Consider the following 12789-nt stretch of genomic DNA (forward strand, 5'->3'; position numbering starts at 1 on the left):
CCAAAAAAAAAAAAAAAAAAAAAAAAAAAAAAAAAAAAAAAAAAAAAAAAAAAAAAAAAAAAAGCAGGCAGCCCCGAACGGGCAGTGCGAAGCAAATCCCAAGAGGTATGTGGCCCCGCGGCCCCGGCGGTGACAGCAGGACGGGTCAAAGGTCCCCGGGGCTGAGCCCCCAGCGCCGCGGCCAGCTGCGGAGCGGAGGCCCCGGCCCGCGGGACGCCGGCCCCGATAAATCTGCCGCCAGCAGCCCCCGCTGGGGCCGGGGACAATGGGCTCCCGTGGGGGCGGAGGGCAGCACAATGCCGCCGGCCCGGCGCGCGGGGCCGTAACAAATCCTCCCTGGCACCGTAGGGCCCTCATTTGTGAAACTAATTGGCCCCCGCTTGAAGGAAAAAAAAAAAAAAAAAAAAAAAAAAAAAAAAAAAAAAAAAAGGAAAAAAACATGGGAAAATGGGCTGACTCCAGCAGCCGCAGTGATGGGGACGTGCGTGCATGGGGGACGGGGCTGTGTGCTGGAGCTGGGCATCCCCATCTCAGGTGCTGCTTCCCGAGACCGGCAAAACGCCGCTTTCCATTTCTCCGTCTCCTTCTTCAAGTAATGTATCAGTAAATAAACAGGCTGGGAGGTCAGTGGGTACTGGCACGGCCTGTGAAGGCACACGTTTCCAGTTGTGCTCTGAGAGCAGAGAGCATCTGCGAGACACAAAGGCTGACACACCGGGCCAGAGGTGGAGGATGTGGGAGGTGGCCCTGCATCCCAGCACCGAGCCCAGCGGAGCACGGAGCTTGTCCCCAGCCCTGGGGCTCTGCAGGTGACATGCTCCAGCAGCCAAGGGGCACAGCAGGCACCAGGCCAGGTCTGCAGGGTGCCGTCCCACTGCCTTCAGGTTGTTTGGGTTTTTTTTAGGCTACGTGCCAACTATGTCACGCCTTTGGAGAAAGGGAAGTGGGAAAAACTGGCAAAACTCTTGAGAGGGTGCCACACTGGGTGCCACAGGACTCAGCCCTGTGTCCTGCCGTGAGCGCGTCCCTGGGCTCCAGCCACCGAAGCCCCGAGCCAGCCCTCAGCCTTTGGAAGAAAAATCACCCCTGATAAAGAAATGCTGCCGCCCCAAATCAGTGAGAGACGGATTTATTCATTTCCCTGACATTTTAATGGTTTCTCCCCTTTTTGCAGGAAGATGATTACAAATTAAGCAGCATTTAAACGCTTTTTACTGTCAACAATTAAAAGGGGTGAAGGCGGGCGAGCAATTCATTCCCCGGGAAACGCGCTGGCTCTCGGCGGGCGCCGACGGCCCTTCCCTCTACTGTACACAGCACAATGGCCCCGAGCACGCCATTAATTTTGCAGGACGTTCAAAAGCAAATTAAAATATAAAAAGCCCCTGGGCACAAAGATAGATACCGAGGGAGGGGGCGGCGTAGGTCAAGCTCGCAGAATTGAAGTCTTAGCAACTGGGAAGGTTTAAGCACAGCCCCGCACGCTGCGTTCAGCTGCCACCTTTGCCCACCATCCCCACTTTCTGTGTCCCTGCCAGACCCAGTGCTGTGCCAGCAGCTGAAAGCCACTAGTGGGGCAGCTGTTAGCAGTGCCACAGGGTTCTGAGGTGGAAGCTGGAGTGATTTGGGTGTTAGACGGTCTTTGGGTAAGCGTGTTGGCCACATCTTGCAGGGTCTTTTTAAATACAAGGTGGTCCCAAAACCGATTTTTTAGTGGGGGGACGCTTGATGGAGGGAGGGAAAACCCTGTGGCTGCAAGCCTGGAGATGCACATCCCTGCTCTCCAGCAGCTCGGTCCCAAAGCAGCGCGATGGCCAGGGGCGTGATGACGAGCAAGACGCGGCGTGTGACAGCCCCGTCCGAGCCACAGCGAGGGATGCTGCAGCGCCGCCCCACCCGCTGCCTCTGCCAGAGCAGCCACTGCACTGCAAACCCGCGTGGCCACGGGGGAGGGAGGCAGGTGGGGTGGGTCTCCCTCGGCACTGGGCCCCGGCGGAGTTTATGGATGCGGGAGGTGCACTGCAGGAGAAAGGCGACACGTCCCCTTTAAAAGGAAATATAATTTACAGTGTGCAGCCAGGCGGGCCATAGTTTCAATCTCGTTTACTATAGAGAAAACTCTGCTAGCTGTTCTCTATCCCACAAATCCGATTTAATCAGACAAGCCAGCCAGCGTGGCTTGAAGTAAAAACGGATAATTAGTAAACAGAGAGCTACTTCAGTGCTTCATTGGCATTCGAGCCGGGCTAGTGTGTCGCATTTAAAATGCAGTCTGATGAAGTTTACAAAATCAAACCATTTGTTACTCCTATTGAAGAGGCTTCAGGCCACTTGCAATTAAATTGGAATTAGTGCTTAGAATGAGATACAGCAAATTCATACTAAAAAGGGATCTGACTTTCAGACATTTGACTTCAAGTTTTTCCCCCCATGCTAGAGCACGCGTGCGTGTGCTGGCCTACCGGCCCCCCAGAGCCCCTGGCAGCCCTGCCAAGCCCAGACGTGCTGTGTGGCTGGGGAATGGGGTGACTCGGGGGTGCTGGCAGCAGGGGAGGGGGGACAATGGGAGTGGTGCCCCCATGCTGGTGAAGCCATCCCCATGGAGCCCCAGCGTGGTGGCACCAACATTGAGATGTGCAAACCAAACTGCCCCGCCCTGAGTCCTCTTCAGAACGCTGCCATCTTTCCCTGCCTGCCCTCAGACCCATGTTGTCAGACTGGAAAAATGAGCAGATCCATCCACTATTGAAGTAACAGGAACAGGGAGTGAAAGGCTGTGGAGGGGCGCACTGGGGAGGCTCCAGCATTACCACGGGTGTGAGCATGCTCACGTTAAAGGATGCTGACAGAGCCTGTTGCTGCCTCATGCACCCTAAACCCCCCAAATCTTCATCTCAAGTCCTGATAATTCAGGGTCTTCCACAAGGCTCCCTCCTTCACTCTTCATGTTTAACACCATCTCACATGGTTCATGCTCCAGAGGTGACCTGACACTGCTGCTGTCCTTACAGCAAAGGTGAGCGGCTCCAAAACATCCTGGCCATGCAAAGCAGCAGCCCAAAGGCTGTTGGCACTCCTGAGATGAGATTTCAGGGACATTTGATGATTTTTGTCAGCATGTCAAAGGCTCTTTACCAGCTCCTCCCAGCCAACACTGCTGGCTGCTGCTGCAGGGGAAGCTGCAGGAACAGCAGCACTGGGGAGGAAGGCGCCAGTGGCAAAGGTGGCCAGGGAGTGGCAGAGAACCCTCCCTGTCAGCCCTGCCTACAGGAAGGTTGGGAGAGGCAGCAGTGGGGCACATTGCCTGCAGCACCCCTGTCACAGCTCCAGCACCCGAGCTCAGGCAGAGCTGGCCTGAAGGACAGCCTGAAGGTGCCCAGCCCAGCTTGCCACAAGGGGCCCTGGGAGCACTGCACATCCTGCTGCCATCGAGTTGGAAAGCGGGCACCAGCACCGAGGCTGCAGGACCCACAGGACTGCCCCAGGACGGTGGTGGATGCATGCAGGCTAAGAAAATCAACCCAGTTTCAGAGTCTGTTTTGAGGATTATTATGAAACCCAAAGTGGTGTTTTTGGTGGCAGCACTGAAGTGCACCCACAGGCAGGTGCTAAGGAGCCCTCCCTGAATGCTGCTCTTGGGACACAAACCCTGCAGAGGCCAGTCTGGATGTAGGGATGCTGTGCAGAGCCGTGTCGTGTGGTGCCACCCACTCCAGTGCTATTGAGAGGTGATGGCATTCATTACTGTGCTGAGCCAAACAGCCCCTACAACCTTCATGGTTCAGTGGAGAAAGGGGGGAAAACCCCCATAAGATAAACACAGGAAATGTGTACATTTTGTGCCAGAGTCACCAAATCATCCCAGTTTCAAAGGCTGCCTCTGGACTCCACAGCTTGGCTTCTGTGCTAATTAACATCTTTATGGAAGGCAACTTGTCCCAAGGGGCCATTTGTTTGATTATTATTATTTACTTAGAGATAGCACAGCTTTCTTCCCAACTTTAACCGACTATGGAAAATTAATTTTTAAAAAGCAGCCGACGCCGCCTGCTCTCCTGCCCCTGCTGGTTTTCCTCCTGGGATGGATGTGGACACTCTGGCTGCAACAGGAGGGCAGGGCAAGCTTCTGGCACTGCCTGCTGCCTCCATGCCAGCTCACCCTTTTACAAACGCTGAGGAAAGCTCTGGCATTTCAGAGCAGTTGTACAACATCGACCTTGCAAGCACAGGGGATTAACAAACCCCCCAAAATAAATGCCTCATTTTTTGCTCCTGCAGTGATGCTTCCCACCCAGCCGCGCTCCTGCTCTCCCCACTGCCCAGGGCAGGATGCACATGGAAGATGTTTGGGATGCTGGGGCCCGCAGCAGCCTGGGCAATGCGTGCCCTGAGCTGCAGCTCTGGCATGGGCAGCTCATGCCTGCTGGGGGTGATTTATTCCAGTGGCCATCTGGACCTGGGGGACAATGTGGTCCCGTATCCTCGTGAACTGGCTCGTTAGTCACACCCTCACAGCTTGACCCCTCTGTCTTCCTTTGAGTATGGTGGGACAAGAGCATCCCCTTCTCACCCCCTTTTGGTGGCACCTTGTGCCCTCCCCACCACCCTCCATCTCCATCACTGTCACCATTGCCATCATCACCACCTTCCCTCACCGTGCTTCCTGGGATTGCTCACAAAGTGATTACGAGGGCACGTGCGGGGAGGGAAGGAGCCAGGCGACGATTAGCGGCGGTGGCTTTATGGCAACAGGCACACAACTCATTCGTTTCATGTTTTGCAGAATACAAAAGCGCCGAAACATCTTAATTTTAAATTCTTATCATTGAATTTACTGCTTTTCTCTCGCAATGATTTGTGTTGCTTTTTAATTTTTACAGTCTCTACAGAAGCCAGATGCTACTGCCTAGGGCCAAAATAATAAAAACCCGCTGCAGTCGCGAGTTACAGAACAAAAAGGAAACGCGCGGCTGACAGAAGTTAATATCTCAATTTAACAGTGCTGCTCCGCTAATGATCCTTTGATATGTGTTTATTTAGAAAGGTCTGATCTTGACCTTGAAAGCAAACTAAACCGCAAAGTCTTTATGAGAGGAGAGAAAGACTTTATTTATAGACTGGCTTTGCGTCAATCACGGCGGCAGCTGGACCCGCGCTGGTGGAGCTCCGCGGCTGCCTGTGGGCCCAAACGGGGCCTTCAGCAGGAAATGTGCTTTGGGGAGGGTGTGGGATCAGCTGCCCTGGGGGACTGCAACGTGTCCCCATCTCCAGCGCAGCATGGAGGGGCAATCCAAGGGGTATGGGCAGCTCCAGGCCTGTGGGGGATGCTCTTGGGGACAGCACTGGTCCAGACACGCCCCTGTCCCCAAAACCAGCCACCCTGGAGTGTTGTATGCCTAACCCCTTCTTCCAGCACTGGAAAGTGCTGCCTCTGCTCCCCAGTCTACTCCCTGAATGTGGTCCCCAGGCTTTGGAAGGAAGGGAGTCCAGCATCACTGACCCAGCCCACACTGACAGAGCCTGAGCACTGCTTCCTCCTCTTCCCGAAGAAACTGAGTGCTATGCAAACCTGGCAGAGGGAGTTTTTAAGGCCCAACCCTTTTTATTGCATTTCCACCTCCTGGGTGGGGGGAGGTGGGAGGTTCCTGAGCTTTTAATGCTTCTAGCCTGGGATTGCACTGTGGACACTTCACACCCATGGTGCGCTGTGCTCTCCAGCCCAATTTCCATTTTTTCAGGCCAAACAGTTGTTTGAAGCTGTTTGCAGTCCCTAAAGTCTTCTGGCCGAAGCTGGAGGCACATCCTCCTGGCAAAGTGGTAACCCCAAAGCCTTTTTATTGTACTGAATATCCATCAAAATGTATAAATACATATTAAACCCATTCAGGCAGACTCATAATCATCCTTGGCAAAAACCATCACTCAGTTGTTCCAGGTACTGATGGAAAACTGCCCCCTTTCCTGGCAAAACATATCACCTGGCCAAATGTAGCAATCTGGTCTCTGAACATTTATGTGCAACACCTCCCTTTTGTGCTGCTTTCCCCTAAGCTCACACCATTCTGGAGAATGCCAGATTCAGCCTTGCTATTCCCAAGGAAGCTGTGCATTGGGACACCTCTGCCCTTCCTGAGAACCAGTTTCTCTGGGGCAACCACTGGCAAATCATGGTGGCATTCTGGCCACTGCATCAGATGGGAAGCTGTCACACATACTTGTCATCACTGCACCAGCTTCCCAGATTTCCTCTTCCCAGCCAGAAACTGGACTGAAATCAGCTGAAAAAACAATCTGACTTTTTGCTGAAAACCCAGAGTATCTCCCCCACTGCTTCTGAACTGATGTGCTAGAAGCTGCTCCATCTCCCAAAAACCAGCTTTGGTGAGCAGACTGAGGGGTCTTTCCATGGGAGACCACCATCACCACCACCACTGCCATCATCCCACCTGGCAGAGAGCACCACCTGCCCATTGCCAGTCCGTCCCACTCGTGCATCTCTCCTGTTCAAGGCGGCACCGTTCCGGCATCCTCCAGTCCCACGGAGCTGTCACGGAGCCCTGCTCCACACCCCAACCAACAAAATGACCTTTTTGGGGCTGAGGCGGCTGCACCAGTGCAGCGACTGGCTGCCGTGAGGCACAAAGCCGGGACTCGCAGCATCTGCTTATTATTCCTGCACCCCCATCATTAAAAAAAGAGAAAAGATGAAAAGGCCCCATCGGCAAAGCCGGGGAGACGTGGAGCGGCACCGAGCGCAGCCTGGCCCCCAGTTGTTGGGGGTTTTTGTACAGCGGGGAGACGCGAATCCTGGGGGACAAAAGTAACTGCTAAGGTAAGTTAAACCTTGTCGAGATGAACTTTCCTGCTACTTTTAATTAAAAGTTCTTTGGAATTAAAAAGGACACTATTCAGGAAAGGCTGAAAAAAAAAATTCATTGACACCAGCCCGCCCCCCTCCCCTTTTTCCCAAGGAAAAGAAAAAGCTGTTTTTGTGTGTCTGCTCACCCAGCCCGCACTGTACAAAAGGAAGCGGATTTGCAGCAAGACACATGAGATGACCCCCTGACCCCGAGCCGCTGAAAAGTCCTCAATGGCATAAATACCAGATAATCAATCACATACCAGGAGGGCCGGTCCCCCTGCCCTCGCCCCCGCCGCCGGGTTTATGAGAGATGCACTGTAAACGGACACCGGCTCCTGACGGGAGGCCCCTCTCGGCATTCCTCTGCTGGACCAGGAGACCCCGGCCGCCTCTCAGACCGTGTTTCATCCCTCTTTTATAAAGCCCAGCATGGAAATGCCGAGCATCCTCAAGCTTGCCATAGCTGATCCCTTGTGCTCCAGAGCAAACCGGGACAGAGACATCCCTCTGTGCTCTGGAGAGATGGCCAAGCATCCTCCGTGCCACCACAGCCAGCGCGTGGCCAGCGCTGAGTTGGGCATGCAGAAACAAGGGAGAAACCAGGCCCATTTACAGAAGGCTTTGCTGTTTGGGAGGCTGGCTTTGTGCAGCCTTCATGGGCTCTAGCAGTGAGTACCGTGTCATGCTGTGCTCCCCTATGGGGCTCTGACCAGCACCCTGAATGCCAGCAAAGGGAGGCTGCCAAGGCCCTCTGGTGCTCCAGGGCAACAATAGATGTTAAAGCTTCCAAGGGAGGGAGGGAAAAAACTTGCAGTGATACCGCACTGGTTTGGTTAAATGGGGAGCCACTTGGCAACTAAATTTGATAATGCTTTTGTCCATGGGTCAGAGGTTAAATATGTTCACACTAATCCCCTTCATCTAGAATTAAAGGACAAGAAAGATTTCTCCGTAGCTTAGCGAGAGGGCTTTTCTCATCGTGCTTTAAATAGTATTTGCACAGGAAAATTAAAGGCGGACCATTGGCCCCGATGCCATCGTGGCTGCACGGCTCTGCCACGCTCCCATCTCCTCTCTGCTTTTGGTGAACCCACCGGCTTGCCTGGCCTCATCACGTTTCCCCATGTGTGCACCAAGGAGCACAGGGAATTCTTGCTGCCATTTGCTGTCAAAGTGGCAGAAGCAGCCGTGGTTTGGGAGGCAGGGAGATTCCCGGCTGCAGGAATGCGCGCCAGGACTCAGATTTCAAGTGCTGTCACAGGACATTACTGTCAGACAAAGGGGCTCTGTGCTGCGCCCCTAGGACCCACTGCCCCCAGACCCTCTGTGAGCTGGGGCCGGCACCTGAGCATCCACAATCCACTCTTGCACCAAGAGAAAATCTGCGAAGCATCGGCTGTCCATCGCAGCACGGCACCGCCGGCGCGCCCTCCCCCAGCCCAGGCGAGCACGGGAGACATAATTGCCTCTAAGCATACTTAATACTACAGTGCATTATCTCTAGCTATGGAGAAAAGCACGATCTGGAGATATTTCCTCTCAAAGTCTCATTGGGCTGCTCTCAGAAAACCCTCCTGAGTCCTGTGAAACCGTAACAGAAAGGCACAGGCAGCCCAGGAAGATGTCAGGTTGGGTTTGGTAAGGAACTGTGCCAGGTGCTTGTGCCAGGCATTGCTTTGATCAAACTGTGGAAGAGGATGCAGCAGGACAAGCCACAAACAGCATCTCCCAAATCTGCTGCTGGAGCAGGGACATTGCAGATGGCTGTTGGTGGCCAGTGGCACCACTGAGACAAGCCCCAGCCACTGGCAGAGTCATGCCAGCATCCTAGTGGAGTGCTGGCCTGACCATTAATTGTGGTGCCACACCGAGTGTGAGGAATACAGAATTTGTTTTTCAGTGTGATTTATAGCTCACATCACCAAACTCATGTGTTATGTTTCACTTGCTCAAAATCTGTCATTTCCACACTGGAAGAAGCAGTGTGCCATACATCTGCAGCATCACTGCAAGGTTTTGGGCTGGAACCATTTTGAGGCAGAGAAAGCAAAGCAAATGTGAGGAGATAAGACAAACATGTAATAAACTTGACTCAATGTACATTTGCCAAGAACAGGGGTGGTGCGTGCCCGTGTGACAGTGCAGCTCCGGCGCAATGCCCCCTCCACCTCCTCCAGGCTCCCACGCATTCCTTGGCAAACCCAAGCCAGTAATGGGGTTGCTGGGATGCTCTTCTATGGAAAAACACCGAGAGCTCTGGTGTATAACACAAAAATAATTTAAAAAATTTTAAAAATCCCTGTGCAGTCGTTGAACAACACTTGCCATGGGACCCAGCGCGGGGGCATCCTGCCACCTCTGCTCCCGGGTTCCTGCTCTCACGCGCCACATCTTTCTCCCTTTGTACCTCCGCTTATGCTGCACGACTGTTTTGAATCTCTAAAATAATGTGACAAGTTAATGATGGCACAATTATCTAAATGTTTAACAGACATGTTATCTAAGTGAATCGGATTGAGATTCCATCCCGCTGACAATAAACATCAATGGGAGAGCAGAAAGTGATAGGCAAATTATCGCCAACCCTGCAATTTCAATGCTATTAAATTTGGAGGAATAACAGCCCTGAGGCCTGTAAACTCTGAATAAAATAGACCCTTGTGTTTGGCCAACTATTAAATCAAAACGCTACCAACATCCCAGCAAAAGAAAAAAAAACAGGGGGGAAGAAAAGGGGGGAAGATATAGAGCTTTTCAATTTTCAGTTACATGTTGGTTTTATTAATTCCTTTCTGCTGCTGGTGTCTCAGGGCGGAGGATACGAGGGATATGAGGGATGCGAGTGTGGGATGTAGGAAGGGAATGCACCCAGGGGATGTGGGCAAGGGAGAGTGAAGGGTCCTGCCCCGTCCTTGGTGGCGCGGCCGGGGGCACGCCAACCCCACAAACCAAAAAGCCAACTACCTGCTGAGGCAAACATGCCCCGTAGTGGGTGTCGCTCACGCCCACGTGAAACTGGGTCAGGAGTAAATGTGTGCTGTCCCGCTGACTGACGCCGGCTGCCGTGTGCTAACTGCCTTGGCACACGGGAGGAAACTCGAGCCGAGTCACCTCTGATATTTATAAACGCCGGCACGAGCCCAGGGCCCGTTAGCACGAACACCGCTCGTGTGCGCATCCCGACTCCCAGCGGCGCTGCCCGGGGCTGCTCAGCCTGCCATCTCAATGCATTCTGGTTTTTCCTCTACATTTGAGGAGAAGGGTGAGGAATTTTCCATGCTCTCCTCCCCAGCACCAAGCTTGTGCTTCTGGAAGATGAGCCAAAACAGTTGCTGCTTTTCCTATTGCAGCGGGACGGGGGCCAAGGACAGTGCACACCCGGAGAGGGCGTCTCGGCCCCGTGTCTGTGGGGCTGCACACAGCCCTGCCAGCGCCGTGCTTACAAGCAGGAACTATTTTTTTTGGTATTTATTCTTGTTTTTTGCCTTGCCTCAGGAAGTGGGGTGTCAGTTTTCTGCTGTGGAGACGAGCAGTGCTTGATGCAGCACATGTACAACAGCCTGGCTTTGTGTTACCATCATTCAAAGCAGCAGGGAGGGCAGTGGGGAAAAGAAATAACATAAAGGGGGTCCTGGGTGCTGTTGAGAGTCCACCTGAGAAATAGCCCCATGTGCTGAAAGAAAACCCTGAGAACCCTTCATCTCCTGCACAAAGCTCCACAGCTGTAGGTCATGTGGGGAAGCAGTGACTCTTGTGGAGAGGTCCCACATCTCTCCTGAACACTATTTTTGAGTAATGTGAGTGGATTTGGTCAGCCTGTAGCAGACACCCTGCTCAGCTTTTGATGCCATCTCTGAAGGCCTCTACCTGCCTCTCTGCCAGAAAGGGTTATGCATTTCTTTCACCTGGAAAGTTCAAGGTCTTTTGCCAGCCAACCTGCAGTTAAGGGCAAAGGAATAACATCCAAAACAAACCTGTTCTGGAAGATGCTATTATTTGGGAAGGGGGTTAATTATAGCAAGGCTGGGGAGGGATACTTTCCATGCCAGCAGAGGAGAGGAAACAATTCATTTTGCCTGCCCTGGCCACTCAGCCCCTCTCTGCCATGTTTGCAGCTGGGGCAGTGATAACAAGCTCCCCTTGGGTCACTGTGTCCCCCTGCTCTGGTTGCCCATTGCCCTTTGAGCTTTGGCACAGTCCAGCCCCAAGGATCCACCAGCCAAAGGGGGTTTAATCCCTGCAGGAATGTCAGGGTTGTTAGCCAAACTGCTCTGCATCTGCAGGATGGTTTGGGGTGCAGGCATCATTGAGCTCCGTGGCTGGGCTGCCACTTGTCACCCCAGGATGCTCAACAGGTCTGGGAAATAGAAGGAAAGGGGGAACTCTGCAACTTGCTTGGCCACTTTGAAGCCCCTGCCTGGGCTCGGGTTGTTCAGCCCTGTGCAGCCAGTCCCTCACTGTGCTGGCTGCCCCTTCACAGCCCTTCTCCCCAGCCTACAGCAGAGAGAGCTTCCAAACAGACCTGGAATGGCAAAACCCAGCCTGCAGCTGCATGGGCATGGACAGGGAAGGCAAGTACTTTAAGATTTATGGAGTGGTGTTTGGCCAGCACAGCTCCATGACCGGGTGACAGCTGGAGCCATTCCTGCCCGGTGACACAGCACTTTGCATCCATCCTCACACCCCCAGCCTGAAGTGGGGCGAGATGTCTGTGCCAGCCCTGAGCACAAACTCACTGCCAGTGGCATTTCTATCAGGGCTTTCAGCACTGAAAGACGAACCTGTGCTCGGTTAAACCGCTCCCAATATAGCACAGGAGGAGCAGGCGCTCTGTCCTGCTCCAGTCTAGTTTGGAGGGTGAAGGGCTCCACCTGGGTCTGCCCGGCTGTGAACTCCCCCAGGCAAACCCTTCCCAGGCACGGCAGCTTTTGCAAGAGGCTGAAGGGATCCTTGTGCTCCTGATGGTGGCATCACCGAAGGGCTGGGAAGTGCCAGAGCAGAAACACGGCAGAAACCAACTTCTGGGAGGGGTTTGGACAGGGACAAGCTTTGCTTGCAAAGGGGACAAACGACCCCACGTTTGTTCTGCCGTTGTTTCCCATGCAGATGCTGAGCAGTGGTGCAGCAGCTCTGCACCAACTGATGCCTTAATCTGTGCTTTAGTGCAGGAGGAGCTGGGGCTGCCTGGGCAGCGCAGAGGCAGGAACTGCAGAAGGTCCAGCTCTGTTGGGCTAAGGGTGACAAAGGCAGCCCAAATGTTACAGCCTGCCCGTAACTGAAGGGTGGAAGGGGAGGGCCACGTACCGGTGTGCGTCTGCCGGTGCGTCTCCAGGGCATCTTCCTTCGAGAACTGGGCACCACACTGATCACAGACCAGGGCCTTGGCACCCGCTGGGGAGAGAAAAGGGAGAGCAGCGTTATTCCATGGACAGAAGGACGCACACCTGCACACTGCTGCTGCCATTAACGCTCCAGGACCAGTGCCATGGAGGGGTTGCGTGTTTAATGTCCCCTGTGCAGCCAGCAAAAGCAGTGCCTCATTCAGCCCTGTGCTCCTGCTCCTTGCACATCACAGCAAAATACAGAGCTGCTTGCCAGGAAAAGATTATTACTATTTTTTAAAATCATTACATATCAGTGCATTTCATTAGCACTGCAACTTATCCAATTGCAATTGGTTTCCTGTCCCTTCCCATCGTGGCTGGTGCTGCTGGTACCCAAAGATGCACCTGATGAGGGATGTGGCTGGAATGCAACAACTGAGCAAGAAGCTCAGAGGCATCTCTGACTATTGGAAAGAGATGTGGGATTTGGGGCAATTCTTAGAAAATTACTATCAATGTGCTGCTGGTTTGGGTGAGGACAAACCCAGGATGCCCAGCAGCAGATAAGTAACTTCTAAATGAAAGCAGATTAATGACACACCA

General features: G+C 53.3%; 1 protein-coding gene across 2 annotated transcripts in view; it reads right to left on the reverse strand.

The window, feature by feature from the left end:
- Positions 1-12789, reverse strand: part of ZBTB16 (zinc finger and BTB domain containing 16) — a 54074-nt gene that overhangs the window by 7229 nt on the left and 34056 nt on the right. Inside the window, exons 3-4 of one of the 2 annotated variants that reach the window (XM_039722136.1) lie at positions 12167-12253; positions 492-2044 (exon numbers count right to left, since the gene is read on the reverse strand). In XM_039722136.1, the coding sequence (XP_039578070.1) occupies positions 1680-2044; positions 12167-12253 (452 nt within the window). In that variant the 3' untranslated portion in view covers positions 492-1679. Of the gene's footprint in view, positions 1-491; positions 2045-12166; positions 12254-12789 lie in introns of those variants that run through there. The other variant, XM_039722135.1, reaches the window with a different exon arrangement.

This window comes from Passer montanus, unplaced genomic scaffold (assembly GCF_014805655.1).
Source record: "Passer montanus isolate IOZ18808 unplaced genomic scaffold, ASM1480565v1 scaffold47, whole genome shotgun sequence".
Taxonomy (NCBI): domain Eukaryota; kingdom Metazoa; phylum Chordata; class Aves; order Passeriformes; family Passeridae; genus Passer; species Passer montanus.